Raw genomic sequence first — 26,231 nt, 5'->3', positions numbered from 1 at the left:
AAAATTTTAAGTGGATATTTTCCAATACTAAACTTGACTAAGGTAAACTAAGGTAATATATGAATAGTGTTCCTACCATAAAAACCTGTAAGTATGTTTGTGCCCTTCTTACAATGACAGATTGGTCATGGATACCTTTATATAGGTCAGAGTATGGTCATGGATACCTCTATAAAGGTCAGAGTATGGTCATGGATACCTCTACATAGGTCAGAGTATGGTCATGGATACCTCTACATAGGTCAGAGTATGGTCATGGATACCTCTATATAGGTCAGAGTACGGTCATGGATACATCTATATAGGTCAGAGCATCATCATGGATACCTCTATATAGGTCAGAGTATGGTCATGGATACCTCTATAGAGGTCAGAGTATGGTCATGGATACATCTATATAGGTCAGAGTACGGTCATGGATATATCTATATAGGTCAGAGCATCATCATGGATACCTCTATATAGGCCATAGTATGACCATGGATACATTTATACTGGTTTGAATATGGCCATGGATACCTCTATATAGGTCAGTGTATGGTCATCGATACTAATATATAGGTCAGAGTATGGTCATCGATACTAATATATAGGTCAGAGTATGGTCATGGCTATACCTATAAATGAGAACTTACTCACCAGTTTGCCCTTATCACTTTCTGAAGCATGTCCATAACCTGTGTGACTGTCTCTGCATCATCTGTGATCAAAAGCTGCAGTAACCAAGGTGACTCAATTACTAAAAAACAGAGTATCAAAAGTAAATTGATGGAAAATTTTATATGGATATTAAAACTGTTTTAGATATTTATATGCAATAATAATAATAATAATAATAATAATAACAGTGATAACAGCATTGTTCCTGTCATTAATAAACTTTGATAAATGTAATAAATACATCTCTTGGACCATAAGAGTCCTTTGCATACACACTGATACAATATTCCCTTTTTATAATGCTGTCCATGTGAGTCATAAGAGTGGGCCATGTTAAAAGTGAATTAACCTATCAATGAGGGATATATCCACAATGATGTGTCCAGATAGTGGCCATGTTAAAAGCCAATTAACCTTAAAATGAGGGATATATCTACAAGGATGTGTCTGGAAAGTGGCCATGTTAAAAGTTTTTTTACCTTACAAAGAGGGATATCCCCACAAGGATGTGTCCAAGTGGTGGCCATGTTAAAAGTGAATTAACTTTAGAATGAGGGATATCCCCACAAGGATGCATCCTGATAGTGGCCATGCTAAAAGTGAATTAACTTTAGAATGAGGGATATCCCCACAAGGATGCATCCTGATAGTGGCCATGTTAAAAGTAAATTAACTTTAGAATGAGGGATATCCCCACAAGGATACATCCTGATAGTGGCCATGTTAAAAGTGAATTAACTTTAGAATGAGGGATATCCAAACAAGGATGCATCCTGATAGTGGCCATGTTAAAAGTGAATTAACTTTAGAATGAGGGATATCCCCACAAGGATGCATCCTGATAGTGGCCATGTTAAAAGTGAATTAACTTTAGAATGAGGGATATCCCCACAAGGATGCATCCTGATAGGAGCCATTTTAAAAATGAACAAACTTTACAATGATGGCTATACCTATAAGACTGTCCTGACAGTGGCCATGTTCAAAGTGAATAAACTTTCCAGTGAGAGATATCCCCATAAGACTGTGTCCTGATAGTGTTCCCTCTTTATAATGCTGATTCTGTCAGCCATAAGATTGGGCTATGTTGAAAGTGAGTTAATACTGAGGGAAATTCTAACAAGGCTGTGCATTAAAACATAAATATATAGGATTTAATGATATGAAACCACATTATAGATGGTTACTGATAATCCAAGAACTAAAATCAATTTAAACATTTGCAAAGATGAAACAAAAATTGTCCAGCTGGTTGAAAATCCACAATGATTTCCAACAGTGTTGTATACTTTTCATCATAATGATTTTCAATTGTCCATTATACTTTTGATCATAATGATTCCCATGGTTCTGTATACTTGTCATCATAATGATTTCAAAAGGTATTGTATACTTTTCTTCACAATGATTTCCATGGTTCTGTATACTTGTCATCATAATGATTTCCATGGTCCTGTATACTTTTCATCATAATGATTTCAAATGGTCCTGTATACTTTTCATCATAATGATTCCCATGGTTCTGAATACTTGTCATCATAATGATTTCCAATGGTCCTGTATACTTTTCTTCAAATGATTCCCATGGTTCTGTATACTTTTCATCATAATGATTTCAAATGGTCCTGTATACTTTTCTTCATAATGATTCCCATGGTCTCGCATACTTGTCATCACAATGATTTCCAATGGCCCTGTATACTTTTCATCATAATGATTTCCAATGGTCCTGTATACTTTTCATCATAATGATTCCCATGGTTCTGTATACTTATCATCATAATGATTTACAATGCTCCTATATCTTTTCATCATAATGATTTCAAAAGGTGCTGTACACTTTTCTTCACAATGATTTCCATGGTTCTGTATACTTTTCAACATTATGATTCCCATGGTTCTGTATACTTGTCATCATAATGATTTACAATGGTCCTGTATACTTTTCATCATAATGATTTCCAATGGCCCTGTATACTTTTCATCATAATGATTCCCATGGTTCTGTATATTTGTCATCATAATGATTTGCAATGGTCCTGTATACTTTTCATCATAATGATTTCTGATGGCCCTGTACACCTTTCATCATAATGATTCCCATGGTTCTGAATACTTGTCATCATAATGATTTCCAATGGTCCTGTATACTTTTCTTCAAATGATTCCCATGGTTCTGTATACTTTTCATCATAATGATTTCAAATGGTCCTGTATACTTTTCATCATAATGATTCCCATGTTTCTATATACTTGTCATCATAATGATTTACAATGGTCCTGTATACTTTTCATCATAATAATTTCCATGGTCCTGTATACTTTTCATCATAATGATTCCCATGGTTCTGTATACTTGTCATCATAATGATTTACAACGGTCCTGTATACTTTTCATCATAATGATTTCAAATGGCCCTGTGTACATGTCATCATAATGATTCCTATGGTTCTGTATACTTGTCATCATAACGATTTCCAATGCTCCTGTACACTTTTCTTCAAAATGATTCCCATGGTTCTGTATACTTTTCATCATAATGATTTCAAATGGTCCTGTATACTTTTCATTATAATGATTTCCATGGTCCTGTATACTTTTCATCATAATGATTTACAATGGTCCTGTATACTTTTCATCATAATGATTTCCATGGTCCTGTATACTTTTCATCATAATGATTTACAATGGTCCTGTATATTTTTCATCATAATGATTTCCATGGTCCTGTATACTTTTCATCATAATGATTCCCATGGTCCTGTATACTTTTCATCATAATGATTTCAAATGGTCCTGTATACTTTTCATCATAATGATTCCCATGTTTCTATATACTTGTCATCATAATGATTTACAATGGTCCTGTATACTTTTCATCATAATAATTTCCATGGTCCTGTATACTTTTCATCATAATGATTCCCATGGTTCTGTATACTTGTCATCATAATGATTTACAACGGTCCTGTATACTTTTCATCATAATGATTTCAAATGGCCCTGTGTACATGTCATCATAATGATTCCTATGGTTCTGTATACTTGTCATCATAACGATTTCCAATGCTCCTGTATACTTTTCTTCAAAATGATTCCCATGGTTCTGTATACTTTTCATCATAATGATTTCAAATGGTCCTGTATACTTTTCATTATAATGATTTCCATGGTCCTGTATACTTTTCATCATAATGATTTACAATGGTCCTGTATACTTTTCATCATAATGATTTCCATGGTCCTGTATACTTTTCATCATAATGATTTACAATGGTCCTGTATATTTTTCATCATAATGATTTCCATGGTCCTGTATACTTTTCATCATAATGATTCCCATGGTCCTGTATACTTTTCATCATAATGATTTCAAATGCTCCTGTATACTTTTCTTCAAAATGATTCCCATGGTTCTGTATACTTTTCATCATAATGATTTCAAATGGTCCTGTATACTTTTCATTATAATGATTTCCATGGTCCTGTATACTTTTCATCATAATGATTTACAATGGTCCTGTATACTTTTCATCATAATGATTTCCATGGTCCTGTATACTTTTCATCATAATGATTTACAATGGTCCTGTATATTTTTCATCATAATGATTTCCATGGTCCTGTATACTTTTCATCATAATGATTCCCATGGTCCTGTATACTTTTCATCATAATGATTTCAAATGGTCCTGTATACTTTTCATCATAATGATTTCCATGGTCCTGTATATTTTTCATCATAATGATTCCCATGGTCCTGTATATTTGTCATCATAATGATTTACAATGGTCCTGTATACTTTTCATCATAATGATTTCAAATGGTTCTGTATACTTTTCATCATAATGATTCCCATGGTTCTGTATACTTGTCATCATAATGATTTACAATGGTCCTGCATACTTTTCATCATAATGATTTACAATGGTCCCATATACTTGTCATCATAATGATTTCCATGGTCCTGTATACTTTTCATCATAATGATTCCCATGGTCCTGTATACTTTTCATCATAATGATTCCCATGGTCCTGTATACTTTTCATCATAATGATTTCCAATTTTCTTATATACTTTTCATCATAATGATTTCCAATGATCTTATGTACTTTTCATCAACTATAATATTTTCTTTCAGAAGACATTTTGTAATTATTACAATTATATGTATACAAAAATCTTCATGATTAAATACATGACAGAAGTTGAAATGCCATTTTAAGTGGAATACTTTTCATGAACCCAGAGTGCTCCAGTACAACAAGGTGAAACATGATGTCATATTCATGACACCATCATGAAATGGGGAATACCCTTATTTAATCTGTTTGTGTTGGAAACTCCTGACAGATTACAGCTTGATTACCAATGCAATCCTAGTTTAATGGAAGTTTAATGTACACTACATCAACTCCTGACAGATTACAGCTTGATTATCAATGCAATCCTAGTTTAATGGAAAGTTTTATGTACACTACATCAACTCCTGACATAACACAGATCGACAATCAATGTATTTATGTTTTAATGTACAATACATCAACTCCTGACAGATTAGAGCTGCATGATCAATGCAATATGTGTGTGCTGGAAAGTCTAATGTACACTACATCAATTCCTGACAGATTACAGCTTGATTATCAATGCATTTATGTTTGTTGGAAAGTTTAATGTACACTACATCAACTCCTGACAGATTACAGCTTGATTATCAATAATGTTCAACAGACACAGAGCCATAACAAAAATTATATACATGCTTCATACAGTACATATGTAATAATAACAAAATTATGAATGTAATAATAACTAAGATATGAATATAATAAGGACAAAGATTTTTCATATATATATATATATATATATATATATATATATATATATATACACACCTCTCCCTCGATAACTCACTCACAATGGTGTCCACAAACATAGACCGCACTATAAGCGAGGTGCGAGTTACCGAGGGACCTCTAAAAATTGAAGAAAAAAAAAACGCGTTGACGTCTAGAAAACCGTGGGGGGAGGCGCATTAGGGAACTGGGCTGTTTAATGACTGAATCCTCATTTTACAATCAGGTCGATAATAATTTTTAAAAATGCACTTTTTTTAATGAAGTTGTTCATTATTCTGTTTAAATAAAAAAAAAAAATCTTCAAAATATCCATTATATGAAAGATCATTCTAACTGGTTTGAACCATTACGTGTATGCGAAAAATCTGTATTACGTCACTGCTTTTTGTTTTCTTGATGAATCTGGTTCCCATAATGGTGTTTAATAGTATCTTGCCAAATCGGTAGTCCATAATTTGGGAACCAGACTAACTGTTGATACACCACCAAACAAGATTCCTTTTATTTTCTTCACAAACACACAACATTTATTTTGTGACAGATCTATGTCAAAACTCAATTTTTTATTGTTCAATTAGTACAATGTTAATGTCGTGATTTCAGTGGAAGTAATAATGAAATTGCTTATCATCCCCGAGGATATCTCTAAATGCCAGTTCAAGAATTCTCTGAAACTCGCTTACCCACAATGGTCTGTATCTGTGAAACCAAGCTCTATATTTTACGAAGTATTCATTTTTTGCTTGGCTGCCTTGTTATTTTTTTTCACAGTTATGAAAGAGTCGGTGAATTTAAGGTAGTTTCTGTTACATACACAATAATGTTTATTACAATGTTCGATTGATCAAATGAAGTGAGTTCACCCGACATATCACCGAAGACACTAGATTTTAAGTTAGTCCGATGTTTGTGCCTTTTAACTTTTCTTTTATTCCACCTCCTTTTTTTCTATTCAAAAGACACAATTCACGTGATAATACAAAGGAGGCCAGCTTTAAATTCAGTGCAACAATACAACAGATACTTCCGCAAGTTAGTCATGCAAACACGGCCGGCACTTAATTAGGTTATCAGAGAAATGCTCGCGGACATAGCTGTTACAGTAGATTGACGCATTTTACGCCTAATTACAAGAGGACACATTGCATTTATGACGATTACACTTAAAAGGAACTAAAAGATGGATCTAGAACACAAATTTCAATTGATACAATTTTTTATTTAATTTGTAATTATTAAAATACTGTCTCCACGCGGTGTAAATGACATTTTCATTGATCGAAATTTCCTTACATATCGTTAATTGCAGTGTACTAGGAATGTCGTTTGGAAAGAAAATGTTAAAAATTGTATGAGCTATTTTTAAATTTGATATTTCATAGTGTTGATTAAAATTTCCAGATTCTATCTACCGTTTTCAACAATAAAACGAGCAATACATCAAAGCTTCCGTTACCAATTTTGATCGTGATTTTCTTCAAGTTCAACAAATAGGGATACATTTTTGGGGTATTTTCGGGTTTAAAAAATGGGATCCACGCCTGACACCGTGTTATAAGTGGGTTTGCAAGTTATCAGGGCAGGAGTTATCGAGGGAGTTGTGTATATATATGTAATAATGACAAATTCTGTGTAAAATTAATTACTGGCTTACCTTTACTAGTCACCTCGAGGTACCCAGAGGCAAGGTAAGTCAGTGCTTCCAGCACAGTTTTCAAATTACTCAACAGTAGTGTCCGCTCCTTGTCATTTACCTGTGAAAAAATAAAAAGTAGTTAATTGTAAACAAAATGATACCTGACAAAAATAGTTTTCAATTCTGTTAAATAACTGCAAAGGAAAAGTTGAAGTTACTTCCCTTACAGAGGAAATATAGTAGTTACTTCCTTTGCAGAGGAAAAATTGTTGATCCCTCCTATGCAGATTTATGCAAGATATCTAGAGTCCAAGAAAGCCAGAAAAGAATATATTCATGTGATTGTCTGACATGTGACTGCCATTTTTGCAGCTGATATTTCAAAACTCAGTGAAACAAAAGAATGTCTGCACCTCTCATCCAGTAAAACAATTATAGTACTGATACAGCATTTGTTATACTCCACCAAAATGGTATACGACACCCCACCAAATGGCATATAACACCCCCACCAAAACAGCATGCGATATTCCACCAAAAAAATATGTGATAACAAAACGGAGTGTGGTACCCCACCAAACTGGCATGTTATGCACCCCCAAGAAAAAGATGTTTAAATGTGTTATCCACAGCAGAATGAGTACACATGAAAAGCCATGTACTGACATATTTCCAAAAGCCATGTACTGACATGTTTCCAAAAGCCATGTACTGACATGTTTCCAAAAGCCATGTACTGACATGTTTCCATCAGTTCTTCCACTCCTCATCCTATCTTGAATTGATTCTTTGCCAAATATTTTCCAAGAATGAAATGTTATCATGTATGTGGCTACATATATTTTCCAAGAATGACATGTTATCATGTATGTGGCTACATATATTTTCCAAGAATGAAATGTTATCATGTATGTGGCTACATATATTTTCCAAGAATGACATGTTATCATGTATGTGGCTACATATATTTTCCAAGAATGACATGTTATCATGTATGTGGCTACATATATTTTCCAAGAATGAAATGTTATCATGTATGTGGCTACATATATTTTCCAAGAATGAAATGTTATCATGTATGTGGCTACATATATAGTAAACAAGATAATAAATACAGATACAAACTCTACTTACTGGAGAAAAATGGATACGAAAAATAAGTGCACCTCATGAAATTAGAAGTCTGTCCAAAGAAAGAAAATTAAGTGTACCTCATGGAATTAGAAGTCTGTCCAAAGAAAGAAAACTTAAGTGTACCTCATGGAATTAGAAGTCTGTCCAAAGTAAGAAACTTAAGTGTACCTCATGGAATTAGAAGTCTGTCCAAAGTAAGAAACTTAAGTGTACCTCATGGAATTAGAAGTCTGTCCAAAAGAAAGAAACTTAAGTGTACCTCATGGAATTAGAAGTTGGTCCAAAGAAAGAAAATTAAGTGTACCTCATGGAATTAGAAGTCTGTCCAAAGTAAGAAACTTAAGTGTACCTCATGGAATTAGAAGTCTGTCCAAAAGAAAGAAACTTAAGGGTACCTCATGGAATTAGAAGTCTGTCCAAAAGAAAGAAACTTAAGTGTACCTCATGGAATTAGAAGTCTGTCCAAAGTAAGAAACTTAAGTGTACCTCATGGAATTAGAAGTCGGTCCAAAAGAAAGAAACTTAAGTGTACCTCATGGAATTAGAAGTCTGTCCAAAGAAAGAAAATTAAGTGTACCTCATGGAATTAGAAGTCTGTCCAAAGAAAGAAAATTAAGTGTACCTCATTGATTTCAAAGTCTGTCCAAAGAAAGAAAATTAAGTATACCTCATGGAATTAGAAGCCTGTCCAAAGAAAGAAAATTAAGTCTACCTTATGGATTTAAAAGTCTGACCAAAGAAAGAAAATTAAGTGTACCTCAGAGGTTTCAAAGTCTGTCCAAAGAAAACAAATTACGTATACCTCATGGATTTCAAAGTCTGTTCACAGAAAGAAAATTAAGTGTACCTTATATGGATTTCAAAGTCTGTCCACAGAAAGAAATTTAAGAGTACCTTACGGACTTCAAAAACCGTCCAAAGAAAAGAATTAAGTGTACAGCATGGATTACAAAGTCTGTCCACAGCAAGGAAAAAAAGTGTACCTCATGAATTTCAAAGTCTGTCCAAAGAAAGAAAATTAAGTGTACCTTTCAGATTTCAAAGTCTGTCCGCAGAAAGAAATATAAGAGTACCTTCAAAGTCTGTCCAAAGAAAAAGAATTAAGTGTACCGCATTTATTTCAAAGTCTGTCCACCAAAAGAAAATCAAATGTACCTTACAGATTTCAAAATCTGTCCAAAGAAAGAAAATTAAGTGTACCTCATGGATTACAAAGTCTGTCCAAAGAAAGAAAATTAGGTGTACCTTACGGATTTAAAAGACTGCATAAAACATCTGGCAGCTTACTTAAGGAAGTTATCATTCAGAAATAAAATGCGACATCTATTCTTAGTTACAGTGAGCTCAGTCTTGAAGTCATTGACCTCAAAATCTATATGGTCCCTTTAGGGGCTATGAGAAACAAAAGTACTATACAGTAAAACCTGTCATGAGCGACCTCTGCTCAAAATCTACACGGTCCCTTTAGGGGCTATGAGAAACAGAAGTACTATACAGTAAAACCTGTCATGAGCGACCTCTGCTCAGAATCTATTCGGTCCCTTTAGGGGCTATGAGAAACAAAAGTACTATACAGTAAAACCTGTCATGAGCGACCTCTGCTATGAGCGACCACCTGTCATTTCCGACCACAACTGTAATGCACGGATCGATTTTACTATATAAACGCTCTGTTATGAACGACCACCTGCTCAACGCGACCAGCGACCGCGATTTCTTGGCAAAATATGCATTTTGACACTGCTACGAACGACCGCCTTGCCAAAAAAACAAAACAGATTGACACCACTGACCTTAACTTAATCCTTTGTAAACATTAGACCTCGGGATAAATGTAGTATGCAAACAAAGTGCACATTAAATAACACTATAGTTGAACAACCATATATCGAGATAAACACCTCTAACCATCATTTAATCCTTTGTAACAAAGACTGCATACATAGTAAAGATTGCTTTAATAAAGTATTTTTAAAAAATGTGTCTTTCTACAGTATCAGTTTTGTGAAATTTACAACTCTAGCATACGGTGTCATTTGTAAACTGCAGTAAACCAGACTAAAGTACATGTCACTAACCGCCATTGTAGTGCCGAAGTCATGTGAATTGCCAGTAAGAGTAACATCAAAGGGAGTAATGATGGATAAATGCAGTCAATTTAGAGGTTTGTATTTTTTCTTTATCTTTATGAAAACTCACAAAATGCCAGTAGTCCTTATGTTCCAGTGAGAAATTGTTTGAAAGGGCTTCAGTGTAGGTTTGAGTACATCGTTTGTCTTTCCAGTTAATCCATAAGGCCTGGAGGGTGAAAGAGCTCATTGTCTTTAATACTAGTAAGTGAGAATCATTTCCGGATTTTTTTAAAATTATTTTTTATTTCTTTTGTTAGTGTTTCACCAAGCCACCATCTGTTTACCTGGGTGCAGATGGTCGCAACCTTTGTGTATCGAGCTATAACGCTCTTGATTTAAACTTCGTCTCAGAATAAATGTATTGTTTCTTGATGAGTTAATTATGTCTTTTGGTTTCATTCATTGGTACATAATATATATTTATTCCATATTTCCCCAAAACCTGATAAAAACCGATAGTCTTTATAACATCAACACTAATAACAATAGCAGAACCTCCACTGAAAAAAAGAAAAATTTTAACACTGGAAGAAAGGATTAATGTCACTGAAAGAAATGAAAAATGGGAGACTGCTTGCAAAATAGCAGTCAGCTTAAGCGTTGGTAAAACGCAAGTTCAAAATGTAATCAAAGACAAGGAGTCCATCAGAAACGAATGGCAGAAAGGTGCACAAGCACAGAGGAAATATGCCACGGCACGACGGACAGTTTACGGAGATCTGAATGAGCGAGTATGGGAGTGGTTTTGTGTTGCAAGGAGTAAAAACATACCAGTAAGTGGAAAGTTGAATCAGGAAAAGGCAATAATTGAGATGCATGTTCAGACCAAACAGCTGAGTAAAACATGTCAACAAAGTATAATGGATTTTTTTAAAAAAACAAGTGAATAAGTGTATAGAATTATATACATTATATCTAACTGTTCATTTTTTGTACATATTAATGTGATGCTGAAATATAAATTTTATTCTTGTTGTTTGATAGATGTATATCTTTATTATATAAAGATATTTTGAGAGGAATGCATACAATATTTAACAAGATTTATGAATAAAGGATATGATACATGTACAGTGAGTATGGGTGTTATTTATTTGTCAACAATGCTAACTATTGACCCTGAAAACCAGTCCATTTTCACACACCTCTTATGAGAGACCACCTGTCTTGAGAGACTGCTTTTGGTTGGCAGAAGGGGCGGTCTCTCATAACAGGTTTTACTGTATTTCTATGAATTTTGTTACCAAGAACATAAACTATTATCCAGAAATTAAATGCAAAAGCAAACCCTATTTTGCAAGTGACCCTGACATTGTGACTGTTGAACCCAACACATGCTCAGGGAAACCAATATGCAAAATTGGGGTTGAAATCTGTTAATGAGAACTTATATTATAAAAAAGAAGAGAAAGACAGGCATGAACCATCTGCCCTGAATCCACCAGTGATCCAGACAGTTAATTATAAAACCCTGCAACTTTTTGATGGCAAGATATAAAAACTAATTACACAGGAATATTCTTACCACCCTATTAGGAACTTTGGATTCTTACTGCTCTATTAGGAACCTTGGAATCTTATCACTATTAGAAACCTTGGATTCCTACCACTCTATCAGGAACTTTGGATTCTTACCACTCTATTAGGAACCTTGGAGTCTTACCATTCTATTAGGAACCCCTTGTTTTCATACTGCTCTATTAGGAACCCTGGATTCTTACCACCCTATTAGGAACCTTGGATTCTTACCACCCTATTAGGAACCTTGGATTGTTACCACTCTGTTAGGAACCTTGGATTCTTACCACTCTATTAGGAACCTTGGATTCCTACCATTCTATTAGGAACCTTGGATTCTTACCACTCTATTAGGAACCTTGGAGTCTTGCCATTCTATTAGGAACCCCTTGTTTTCATACTGCTATATTAGAAACCCTGGATTCTTACCACCCTATTAGGAACCTTGGATTCTTACCACCCTATTAGGAACTTTGGATTGTTACCACTTATTAGGAACCTTGGATTCTTACCACTCTATTAGGAACCTTGGATTCTTACCACTCTCTTAGGAACCTTGGCTTCTTTCCACTCTATTAGGAACCTTGGAGTCTTACCACTCTATTAGGAACCTTGGAGTCTTACCACTCTATCAGTAACTTTGGATTCTTACCACTCTATTAGGAACCTTGGATTCTTACCACTCTATTAGGAACCTTGGATTCTTACCACTCTCTTAGGAACATTGGATTCTTACCACTCTATTAGGAACCTTGGAGTCTTACCATTCTATTAGGAATCCCTTGTGTTCATACTGCTCTATTAGGAACCCTGGATTCTTACCACTCTATTAGGAACCTTGGATTCTTACCTAGATATTAGGAACCTTGGATTCTTACCACTCTATCAGTAACTTTGGATTCTTACCACTCTCTTAGGAACTTTGGATTCTTACCACTCTATTAGGAACCTTGGAGTCTTACCATTCTATTAGGAACCCCTTGTTTTCATACTGCTCTATTAGGAACCCTGGATTCTTACCACTCTATTAGGAACTTTGGATTCTTACCTAGATATTAGGAATCTTGGATTCTTACCACTCTATTAGGAACCTTGGATTCTTACCACTCTATCAGTAACTTTGGATTCTTACCACTCTATTAGGAACCTTGGATTCCAACCACTCTATCAGTAACTTTGGATTCTTACCACTCTATTAGGAACCTTGGATTCCTACCACTCTATCAGTAACTTTGGATTCTTACCACTCTCTTAGGAACTTTGGATTCTTACCACTCTATTAGGAACATTGGAGTCTTGCCACTCTATTAGGAACCTTGGATTCTTACCTAGATATTAGGAACCTTGGATTCTTATATAGATATTAGGAACCTTGGAGTCTTACCATTCTATTAGGAACCTTGGATTCTTACCACTCTCTTAGGAACCTTGGATTCTTACCACTCTATCAGTAACTTTGGATTCTTACCACTCTCTTAGGAATCTTGGATTCTTACCACTCTACTAGGAACCTTGGATTCTTACCATTCTATTAGGAACCTTGGATTCTTACCACTCTATTAGGAACCTTGAATTCTTACCACCCTATCAGTAACTTTGGATTCTTACCACTCTATTAGGAACCTTGGATTCCTACCACTCTATTAGGAACTTTGGATTCTTACCTAGATATTGGGAACCTTGGATTCTTACCACTCTATGAGGAACCTTGGATTCTTACCACTCTATCAGTAACTTTGGATTCTTACCACTCTATTAGGTACCTTGGATTCCTACCACTCTGTCAGTAACTTTGGATTCTTACCACTCTATGAGGAACCTTGGATTCTTACCACTCTATCAGTAACTTTGGATTCTTACCACTCTCTTAGGAACTTTGGATTCTTACCACTCTTTTAGGAACATTGGAGTCTTGCCACTCTATTAGGAACCTTGGTTTCTTACCTAGATATTAGGAACCTTGGATTCTTACCTAGATATCAGGAACCTTGGAGTCTTACCATTCTATTAGGAACCTTGGATTCTTACCACTCTCTTAGGAACTTTGGATTCTTACCACTCTATTAGGAACCTTGGATTCTTACCACTCTATCAGTAACTTTGGATTCTTACCACTCTCTTAGGAACCTTGGATTCTTACCATTCTATCAGTAACTCTGGATTCTGACCACTCTATTAGGAACCTTCGATTCTTACCTAGATATTAGGAACCTTGGATTCTTACCACTCTGTTAGGAACATTGCAGTCTTACCACTCTATTAGGAACCTTGGAGTCTTACCATTTTATTAGGAACCCCTTGTTTTCATACTGCTCTATTAGGAACCCTGGATTCTTACCACTCTATTAGGAACCTTCGATTCTTACCTAGATATTAGGAACCTTGGATTCTTACCACTCTATTAGGAACCTTGGATTCTTACCACTCTGTTAGGAACCTTGGATTCTTACCACTCTATCAGTAACTTTGGATTCTTACTACTCTATTAGGAACCTTGGATTCTTACCACTCTATCAATAACTCTGGATTCTTACCACTCTATTAGGAACCTTGGATTCTTACCTAGATATTAGGAACCTTGGATTCTTACCACTCTCTTAGGAACCTTGGATTCTTACCACTCTATTAGGAACCTTGGATTCTTACCACTCTCTTAGGAACCTTAGATTCTTACCACTCTATTAGGAACCTTGGATTCTTACCACTCTATTAGGAACCTTGGATTCTTACCACTCTATTAGGAACCTTGGATTCTTACCACTCTATTAGGAACTTTGGATTCTTGCCACTCTATTAGGAACCTTCGATTCTTACCACTCTATCAGTAACTTTGGATTCTTACCACTCAATTAGGAACCTTGGATTCTTACCTAGATATTAGGAACCTTGGATTCTTACCTAGATATTAGGAACCTTGGAGTCTTACCATTCTATTAGGAACCTTGGATTCTTACCTAGATATTAGGAACCTTGGATTCTTACCTAGATATTAGGAACCTTGGATTCTTACCACTCTGTCAGTAACTTTGGATTCTTACCACTCTATTAGGAACCTTGGATTCTTACCTAGATATTAGGAACCTTGGATTCTTACCTAGATATTAGGAACCTTGGAGTCTTACCATTCTATTAGGAACCTTGGATTCTTACCTAGATATTAGGAACCTTGGATTCTTACCTACATATTAGGAACCTTGGATTCTTACCACTCTATTAGGAACCTTGGCTTCTTACCACTCTGTCAGTAACTTTGGATTCTTACCACTCTCTTAGGAACCTTGGATTCTTACCTAGATATTAGGAACCTTGGAGTCTTACCATTCTATTAGGAACCTTGGATTCTTACCACTCTCTTAGGAACCTTGGATTCTTACCACTCTATTAGGAACCTTGGATTCTTACCACTCTCTTAGGAACCTTGGATTCTTACCACTCTATTAGGAACCTTGGATTCTTACCTAAATATTAGGAACCTTGGATTCTTACCTAGATATTAGGAACCTTGGAGTCTTACCATTCTATTAGGAACCTTGGATTCTTACCACTCTGTTCGGAACTTTGGATTCTTACCACTCTATTAGGAACTTTGGATTCTTGCCACTCTATTAGGAACCTTGGATTCTTACCACTCTATTAGGAACTTTTGATTCTTACCGCTCTGTTAGGAAGCTTGCAATATCTGGCCTGCACTCGCCGTGCAACAAGGAATATGTTGTCTGTGATGAGAGGAAGCTGATTGTCTTTGAAACCCTGCATTTCCTTCCCTGGTAAATCCATTCCAATACAGACATAGCTGAAATTTTAGGAATATACTCAGTCTTGAAACCCTGCATTTCCAATTTCCAGTCTAAAGTTAACAGTTCCAATTTGAAAAAGAGGCATTTCAATTCAGTCAAGGGTCAAGGACAACACTAGCTGATAATGTGAAAAAGGGGCAATTCAGTCATGGGTCAAGGACAATACTAGCTGATAATGTGAAAAAGGGGCAATTCAGTCATGGGTCAAGGACAATACTAGCTGATAATACTCAAGATTTCAAATGGGTCTGAGACAGGAGTATATGTTGCTAAATTTAAAAATGTATTATAAGAAAGAAAGAAAGAAAGAAAGAAGGAAAATTATAGCTCAACTGTTTGGACTTGATTCCCTAAAGCATCTCCCTCCATGGTTGAATTTAATAGCTAAAACGGTGACAACTATACCTTAAAATCGCAGTCAGTTTTGCTGCTGTGGTCCATTCTCCATCCACCACACTGAAGTCTTGTTTCAGCACTAGAATCAACACCTCCAACAGGTTGTATTCCACAATTTCCTTTCTGATGCGTTTGCCATCCTGTGAGGTCGCCTGGGCTGAATCCAAGATCTCTATCAAATCATAATGACATCATTACAATTTAATCAATAGAGGTTGCTTGGGTTGAATCCAAGATCTCTATCAAATCATAATGACATCATTACAATTTAATCAATAGAGGTCGCTTGGGCTGAATCCAAGATCTCTATCAAATCATAATGACATTATTACAATTTAATCAATAGAGGTCGTTTGGGCTGAATCCAAGATCTCTATCAAATCATAATGACAGCCTTACAATTTAATCAATAAAGGTTGCTTGGGCTGAATCCAAGATCTCTATCAAATCATAATGACAGCCTTACAATTTAATCAATAGCGGTTGCTTGGGCTGAATCCAAGATCTCTATCAAATCACAATGACATCATTACAATTTAATCCATAGAGGTTGCTTGGGCTGAATCCAAGATCTCTATCAAATCATAATGACATCATTACAATTTAAACAATAGAGGTCGCTTGGGCTGATTCCAAGATCTCTATCAAATCATAATGACATCATTACAATTTAATCAATAGAGGTCGCTTGGGCTGAATCCAAGATCTCTATCAAATCATAATGACATCATTACAATTTAATCAATAGCGGCTGCTTGGGCTGAATCCAAGATCTCTATCTAATTATAATGACATCATTACAATTTAATCAATAGAGGTCGCTTGGGCTGAATCCAAGATCTCTATCAAATCATAATGACATCATTACAATTTAATCAATAGAGGTTGCTTGGGCAGAATCCAAGATCTCTATCAAATCATAATGACATCATTACAATTTAATCAATAGAGGTCGCTTGGGCTGAATCCAAGATCTCTATCAAATCATAATGACATCATTACAATTTAATCACGGATTCGGCCAATGTGGGTATGTGAGAAAGCTTGCCAGTAGCTTCTCGAGGGTCGGTGGTTCTTTCTGGGGATTTCCCAGGTTCTTCCTCCACCATTAATACTGGCCGCCATGTATAGCCTATTGTGTGCTGAAAAATGGCGTTAAACAACAACAACAACAACAACAACAACAACAATTTAATCAATACAGAGGTTGCCTGGGCTGAATCCAAGATCTCTATCAAATCATAATGACATCATTACAATTTAATCAATAGAGGTTGCTTGGGCTGAATCCAAGATCTCTATCAAATCATAATGACATCATTACAATTTAATCCATAGAGGTCGCTTGGGTTGAATCCAAGATCTCTATCAAATCATAATGACATCATTCCAATTTAATCAATAGAGGTCGCTTGGGCTGAATCCAAGATCTCTATCAAATCATAATGACATCATTACAATTTAATCAATAGAGGTCGCTTGGGCTGAATCCAAGATCTCTATCAAATCATAATGACATCATTACAATTTAATCAATAGAGGTTGCTTTGGCTGAATCCAAGATCTCTATCAAATCATAATGACATCATTACAATTTAATCAATAGAGGTTGCTTGGGCTGAATCCAAGATCTCTATCAAATCATAATGACATCATTAAAATGTAATCAATACAGAGGTTCAACTGTACACCAGATGTGTACCCCAACTGTACACTAAATGTATGACCCAACTGTACACCAGATGTGTACCCCAACTGTACTCTACATGTATGACCCAACGGTACATCAGCTGTGTACCCCAACTGTACACTAGAGGGCTCTCAAAACTCACTTATTTCAACTGCATGAACAAACTTAAAGACCTAATAATGTTTGCTACCTTAAATATTCTGAGCATGTTTTTTTAATAATTATTTTCTAATTTCATGGTGTTTCTTTTTGTAATCATATCATTATATGTTTTTTATCTTATAGGTATTGTCTAATGTTGTAAAGTGCTTAGAGCTTCTAAAGATTAGGCGCTATACAAAGTCCTCATTTTTACTATTATTATTATATGTACCCCAACTGTACACTAGATGTATGCCCCAACTGTACACCAGATGTATACCTCAACCGTACACTAGATGTGTATCCCAACTGTACACTAGATGTATGACCCAACTGTACACCAGATGTGTACCCCAACTGTATGTATGACCCAACTGTACACCATATGTGTACACCAACTGTAAAATAATGCTGCAGTAATGTTTATTCATTGTATGCACCAACTGAACACTACATGTATGCCCCAATGAACACTACCTGTCTACCACAACTGCACTCTACATGTATGCCCTAAATGTACACTACCAGTATTAATGGTGGAGGAAGAACCTGGGAAAAGCCCGGAAAGAACCACTGACCCATGAGAAGCTACTGGCAAGCTTTCTCACACACCCACATTGGCTGAATCCGAGACTCGAGCCTACGCAGACAGAGGTGAGATGGCAGTGATTCGTAATGGAGAGCGCTTTAGACCACTCGGCTACTTGGGTCCCCACTACATGTGTACCCCAACTGTACTCTATATACATATATATATATATATATATATATATATATATATATATATATATATATATATATATATATATATATATATATATATAACACTTGTGTGTTCATTAGTACTTTCAAGACTAGACTATTGTAACTCAATTCTGGTTCATCTCAATATCTGCTCCAGAAACTTCAAAAAGTTCAAAATACAGCTGCTCGGATCACACTTAGAGTACCACGATCAGAGCACACCTCTCCGCTGCTCTGTACCCTACAATGGCTATCCATTCGATCCAGAATCAAATACAAACTTTTTTCTCTGTGCTATGTTTCACTGTCGGACTTTAGTCCAACATACCTATCCGACCTCACCCATGTGTACACACCAGCAAGATACTTACACCTCCTCTGACAATCGTATACTCATTATTCCCACTATGAAAACAAAGTCATATGGACAGTGTTCTTTTTCATACCAGGGTCAAGCAATGTGGAATGAATTGCCCACTGAACTTAGACACAAAGACAAGAGGGCTCTCAAAACTGACTTATTTCGACTGCAAGAACAAACTTAAAGACCTAATATTTCCTACCTTAAATATTCTCAGCATGTTTTTTAATGTTTTCTAAATTCATGGTGTTTGTTTTTGTAATCATATCATTATGTTTTTTATCTTATGGGTGTTGTCTAATGTTGTAAAGCACTTAGAGCTTCTAAAGATTAGGCGCTATACAAAGTCCTCATTATTATTATTATTATTATATGCCTCAACTGAACACAACATGTGTACCCCAACTGTACTCTATATGTATGCCCCAACTGTACACTACATGTGTACCCCAACTGTAATCTATATGTATGCCCCAACTGTACACTACATGTGTACCCCAACTGTACTCTATATGTATGCCCCAACTGTACACTACATGTGTACCCCAACTGTAATCTATATGTATGCCCCAACTGTACATTACATGTGTACCCCAACTGTACTCTATATGTATGCCCCAACTGAACACTACATGTGTTCCCCAAATGTACTCTATATGTATGCCCCAACTGTACACTACATGTGTACCCCAACTGTAATCTATATGTATGCCCCAACTGCACACTACACGCGTACCCCAACTGTATCCTACATGTATGCCTCAAATAAACACTACATGTATGTCCCAGCTGTACTCTATATGTATGCCCCAACTGTACACTACATGTGTACCCCAACTGTATTCTATATGTATGCCCCAACTGAACACTACATGTGTACCCCAACTGTACTCTATATATATGCCCCAACTAAACACTACATGTGTTCCCCAAATGTACTCTATATGTATGCCCCAACTGTACACTACATGTGTACCCCAACTGTAATCTATATGTATGCCCCAACTGTACATTACATGTGTACCCCAACTGTACTCTATATGTATGCCCCAACTGAACACTACATGTGTTCCCCAAATGTACTCTATATGTATGCCCCAACTGTACACTACATGTGTACCCCAACTATACTCTATATGTATGCCTCAACTGTACACTACATGTGTACCCCACCTGTACACTACATGTGTACCCCAACTGTACTCTACATGTATGCCTCAACTGTATACTACATGTGTACCCCAACTATATTCTACATATATGCCTCAACTGTACACTACATGTGTACCCCAACTGTACTCTACATATATGCCTCAACTGTACACTACATGTGTATCCCAACTATACTCTATATTTATGCCTCAACTGTACACTACATGTGTACCCCAACTGTACTCTACATATATGCCTCAACTGTACACTACATGTGTACCCCAACTGTACTCTACATATATGCCTCAACTGTACACTACATGTGTACCCCAACTGTACTCTACATATATGCCTCAACTGTACACTACATGTGTATCCCAAATATACTCTATATATATGCCTCAACTGTACACTACATGTGTACCCCAACTGTACTCTACATATATGCCTCAACTGTACACTACATGTGTACCCAACTGTACTCTATATGTATGCCCTAACTATGCAGTACATGTGTACCCCAACTGTACACTAAATTGCAACTCAACCTGTATGGTAGAGCTTGAAATACGTGTCTGATAAAGCACTGCATCATGTGCTAAAAATAAAACAAACAAGCAATGAGTTTTGATAAATATTTCCATTTTTTGAGAATAAAACAATGCATTTATAATTTATAAAACATGACCTAAAAATTTGGTAATTGAAAATCAAAATAAAAAAAGTTAATAAGATCACTGAATCAAATTTACCGAGATCATCACAAATAGCTGACATATGTGTAGGTACACAAAAGAGAACATAATGACAAACTTTAAATAAAATGATCATATGAGAAACATTTTGAAATTATAATATTTGGTATATATATAATCCTGATCCACACAGTAAAGGATTTCCAAAAATTCTTCAAATAACTGGACAATCATTAAATAAATGTTAATATTTTTACTTCTCAGTTATAAAAACTAAATGTTTCAATTATATTTTATTTTTACAAAATTAATTTTTTACAATAAATAATATTTCATTAAATATTATCAGTGTATATAAGCTTAACACATGCAACATAATGGTTAAACAAGACCAAAAACACAGAGATCATCACAAACAGCTGACATATGTAAGTACACAAATAAGAGAACATAATGACAAACAGCTGGTATATGTGCATATGCACAACACATAATGGTACAAACCATACACATGTGTATGTAGACAAAACACAGAGATCATCACAAACAGATGACATGTGTGTATATACACAAAAAGGAGAACATAATGACAAACAGCTGACGTGTGTATATACACAAAACTCAAAGGTAAAAAGACAACATGTAGGTAGACAAAACATAACAACTGACATGTGCTGGTACACAAAACACAGAACATAATCACAAACAGTTGACGTGTAGGTACAAACAACACAACATGATGGTAAACAGCTGACATATGTGCAGGTACATAAACTGCAGAACATAATGGTAAATTGCTGACATGTGTAGGTACATGTATATAAAATGCATAAACTGCTGGTAAACAGACAGTGTGTGTGAGTTGTCAATAGTACAATAAAATTACAGTCCAAGTTATCAAGTAGTGAAGTGAACCTAGAATTGTCAATAGTACAATAAAATTACAGCCCAAGTTGTCTTTGTGTCTTCTTACAAAGTGTGAGTGTCTATATAACATGCAACTTTATTCTTTGATAGTTTAGAAGAAAATTAAAATTTTTGTTTTGAAATATCTTACATATGATTTTTGCTAGAATAAAGTAAAAAGACTTCAGTCTGTAATTGTATGCATGTATTGTGATGATCATGAGTCATAGTGTTTGAAATAAAACAAAACAAAAACAAAAAAAACACCTGAGTGTGAATCATTTCCCAGCTGCTCCATTAATAGATGCAGGCTCAAATGAGTACTCCATCAATGAAGAAAGGGATTTTGGGGATATTATTCTCAGGACTATATAATGAAGGTGCTCTTTAACTCATTACACATCAAGGAGTATAACCCAATAGCTGTGGCATGCTGCTGGACCAAGAAAGTGAAGGCTAAATACTAGGCCTTATGGACCATGAAACTGAAGGCTAAAGGCAAGGCCTTATGGACCAAGAAAGTGAAGCCTAAAGACTAGACCTTATGGACCATGAAACTGAAGGCTAAAGGCAAGGCCTTATGGACCAAGAAAGTGAAGCCTAAAGACTAGACCTTATGGACCAAGAAAGTGAAGCCTAAAGACTAGACCTTATGGACCATGAAACTGAAGGCTAAAGACTAGGCCTTATGGACCAAGAAAGTGAAGGCTAAAGACTAGGCCTTATGGACCAAGAAAGTGAAGCCTAAAGACTAGACCTTATGGACCATGAAACTGAAGGCTAAAGACTAGGCCTTATGGACCAAGAAAGTGAAGGCTAAAGACTAGGCCTTATGGACCAAGAAAGTGAAGCCTAAAGACTAGACCTTATGGACCATGAAACTGAAGGCTAAAGGCAAGGCCTTATGGACGAAGAAAGTGAAGCCTAAAGACTAGACCTTATGGACCATGAAACTGAAGGCTAAAGACTAGGCCTTATGGACCAAGAAAGTGAAGCCTAAAGACTAGACCTTATGGACCATGAAACTGAAGGCTAAAGACTAGGCCTTATGGACCAAGAAAGTGAAGGCTAAAGACTAGGCCTTATGGACCAAGAAAGTGAAGGCTAAAGACTAGGCCTTATGGACCAAGAAAGTGAAGCCTAAAGACTAGACCTTATGGACCATGAAACTGAAGGCTAAAGACTAGGCCTTATGGACCAAGAAACTCAAGGCTAAAGACTAGGCCTTATGGACCAAGAAACTGAAGGTTAAAGACTAGGCCTTATGGACCAAGAAACTGAAGGCTAAAGACTAGGCCTTTTATGGACCAAGAAAGTGAAGGCTAAATATTTGGCCTTATAGACCAAGAAAGTGAATGCTAAAGACTAGGCCTTATGGATCTAGATACGAGGAACACCTTTCAATGAGTACTGTTTGTGATTGTGAAATACAACTGTTATTTTCACTTGCACTATACCTGGTGCAAATATATAGAGTGCTCACATCACGATGGGCAAAGAAAACATGGTTCAAGACTGTAATATATATATATATATATATATATATATATATATATATATATATATATATATATACACACATGTATATATATATACACATGTATATATATATATATATATATATATATATATATATATATATATATATATATATATATATATATATATATATATATATATATATAATGCTGTCAGGCATTTCTGCAAACCTAAAATTTCTGTCATCAATACAGAAGCAAAACACATGCCAAATTTAACCGATTGATGAAAATAAAATACAGCAATGCTCGCCATTTGAAAAGAGGCAATTGTTGACAGAATGATCTGTTCAAGATAACATTAATTTTGAATGCACAGGATAACAAACCTGTGTTTTCATGACTCGTGAGATGTCAGCCTATTCTGCACACAGCTTTGAAAAGATGTAATGTTTATCCAATGGGCTATAGAAATGAGATACACTAGTTTGGACTGTTTCTGTCAGCAGTTCAGTCGAGTAATTAGGTCAAGTTTGTAGTTAGTTTTACAAAATTAAATGTAACAATGCCAAAAAATGGCAAGAGATATTAAGCAAACTAAACAGATCATGTAAAAAAAAAATTGTAAAGTTCAACATTTTCGAAAAAAAGCTATTATGTTGAAGAGAAACAACAATGAATAGGATGTAATGTGTTTACATCGTCTTGCTTATGGGGAAAAAAATTACTAAAAAATTCAGAAACAGACTATATGTTTGAGAATCCTATTCTATCGTCAAGTTGACATGTTGGGTAGCAGACAATTTTGTATACGTGGGACAACTTTTTGTAAAATGGAAACATGGATTAAGATACAGATTTTTTTAGGTAAACATTTCCATCTTTTAAATAATTTATTTATTTGTATGATTCTAAAAGATACATAGTAAATAGGATTTTCAGGGTGACAGGTTCAAGAAGGTCGTGGAGTGGGTCTTTATGTTGACATTGAGAAGTCACATTTTCGTATGTATTTCGAGTCAAACTGTGGGATATTTTTGTACACTTTATGAATATCACGTTTTTAAAATTAAATTGCGATCGTTCTTTCATGATACAAAATGGATTTTTGACCCAAAATAACACGTGATCCAATGTTTACAGAAATGACGTATCGTTGTGCAGAATTACCCGACACGCCGAGTTGGCTAATATATATATATATATATATATATATATATATATATATATATATATATATATATATATATATATATATGTGTGTGTGTATGTGTGTGTGTGTGTGTGTGTGTTTAATCATTTGTTTGACCTCGAAAATAGGTTATAAAACTTGTCCACAAGTTTTGACATGTTAAACTGACCTCGTAATGTAAGTAACAAACTTGGAACTCGTCTATCTTTAGTTTCAGCTACTTCAGCAGCAAGAATAAGCACTCTTCTGTCACGTGTAGGACTTCGTCCAGGGCTTCGACCCGGGGTACTTACAGTGCTCATTTTCTGCAAAGTTTCCCCATTCAAAACTTGTTGGTTGCTTGGCGGAAGTTTACATGCAACCGGTGTGAAGCCGCAATTCTTTCAATTCAGTCATTAGGTAAAATTTGCCTTAACTTGATACGTTCCTACCATGCAACAATACACGTCATTCGGAAACTAACTATGCTTACAATATCGTGAGAATTACATGGAGTATAATGCAAGTAGCAATATCTCAATCCATGATGATTGAAATACCAACAAATGATATGAAAGATGTCGGGAAAAAATGTTTCATCTGGGAAGTGAAAAGATCTGCCGGTTATGGCATCGGGAAACCTTTTTCCTATTCGTGCAGGTACACAGGGGTTGATTGCAATTCCCCCGTTGTACTGTATTCTGTTATTGTAACAAAATAAAAATGAACACATTCTAATAATGATAATAATGATTTTAAAAAATAAGTTTTTAACAATTATATTTTATTATTTATATTTATATGCATATGCATAGCTAAAAAAAGCAAAGATACAAACTAAGATACATGCAAATATTAACAAAAAATTCCAATTCCATCCGATTCAGTCCGTTTCCTAATTGTACGATAAATACATCCATACAAATAGACAGTGAACACGTGCATATTCAAATAAAAGTTCTAAGACAGTTGTAGGCTTTGTAACAGTGGTCCAATTGACAGGTGAATTTCACCAAGATATAGTACAAGATACCATAGCTCAAATTTACAGATAATTTACCACCATGTCGGCCAATTCTGCGCGTCAGGTAAATCTGCGCAACGACACGTCATTTCTGTAAACATTGGATCACGTGTTATTTTGGGTCAAAAATCTATTTTGTATCAAGAAATAACGATCGTACTGTAATTAGGAAAAGTGGTATTCATAATTGTACAAAAATATCCCACATTTCGACTCGAAATGCATATGAAAATTTGATTTCTAAATGTCAACATGAAGACCCACTCCATGACCTTCTTGAACATGTAGTCAAGAAAATCCTATTTAGGGGCCGTCCATTTAGTACGTACGCAATGAGGGGGAATGGGGTGTTAACCCAAATGCGCATACGCTTGCGTAATGGGGGGGGGGGGGGCGGGTCTACTGATAATGTACGTACGCATAGGAAACGGGGTGTGGTGGGGTGAAACCTCGATAATAATTTGTCTAATACGTAACCTGTTCGACTTCAGTCGGCGTTTCAGTTTTAGCGGACACTAGAGAAATTTTTTAAAGTCACGCAGCTTATTTCTTTGAATCAGGCAGACATTCACCGTCGGTGGACTATCTGTTTTATTAAACACGTTAATATTATTAATCCTTGATCGTTTCTGCGTGGATTGAAATATAGGCCATTCTCTAGAATTGGGGGTGGGGGGGTGCGTCATGTATACGTACGCAGGTGGGAGGGTATAAAAACGTATACATGTCTTCAG

At 35.5% G+C, this 26,231-nt stretch overlaps 1 protein-coding gene across 1 annotated transcript in view; it reads right to left on the bottom strand.

Moving 5' to 3' along the window:
- The window catches only part of LOC149773790 (IQ calmodulin-binding motif-containing protein 1-like), a 65,603-nt gene extending 40,729 nt beyond the window's left edge, over positions 1-24,874 (bottom strand). The window contains exons 1-5 of the mRNA XM_089946012.1: positions 24,664-24,874; positions 16,145-16,307; positions 15,597-15,735; positions 7,177-7,276; positions 640-739 (exon numbers count right to left, since the gene is read on the bottom strand). Coding sequence (XP_089802138.1) covers positions 640-739; positions 7,177-7,276; positions 15,597-15,735; positions 16,145-16,307; positions 24,664-24,796 — 635 coding nt within the window. The 5' untranslated portion in view covers positions 24,797-24,874. The remainder of the gene's footprint in view (positions 1-639; positions 740-7,176; positions 7,277-15,596; positions 15,736-16,144; positions 16,308-24,663) is intronic.
- Between the last annotated feature and the right edge of the window lie 1,357 nt (positions 24,875-26,231).

Source organism: Sinohyriopsis cumingii, unplaced genomic scaffold (genome assembly GCF_028554795.1).
Source record: "Sinohyriopsis cumingii isolate HCF-2022 unplaced genomic scaffold, ASM2855479v2 utg000555l, whole genome shotgun sequence".
In the NCBI taxonomy this organism is placed as follows: Eukaryota; Metazoa; Mollusca; class Bivalvia; order Unionida; family Unionidae; genus Sinohyriopsis; species Sinohyriopsis cumingii.
The sequence above is the reverse complement of the archived record's forward strand: the minus strand, read 5'-3'. Positions and strand labels throughout refer to the sequence as shown.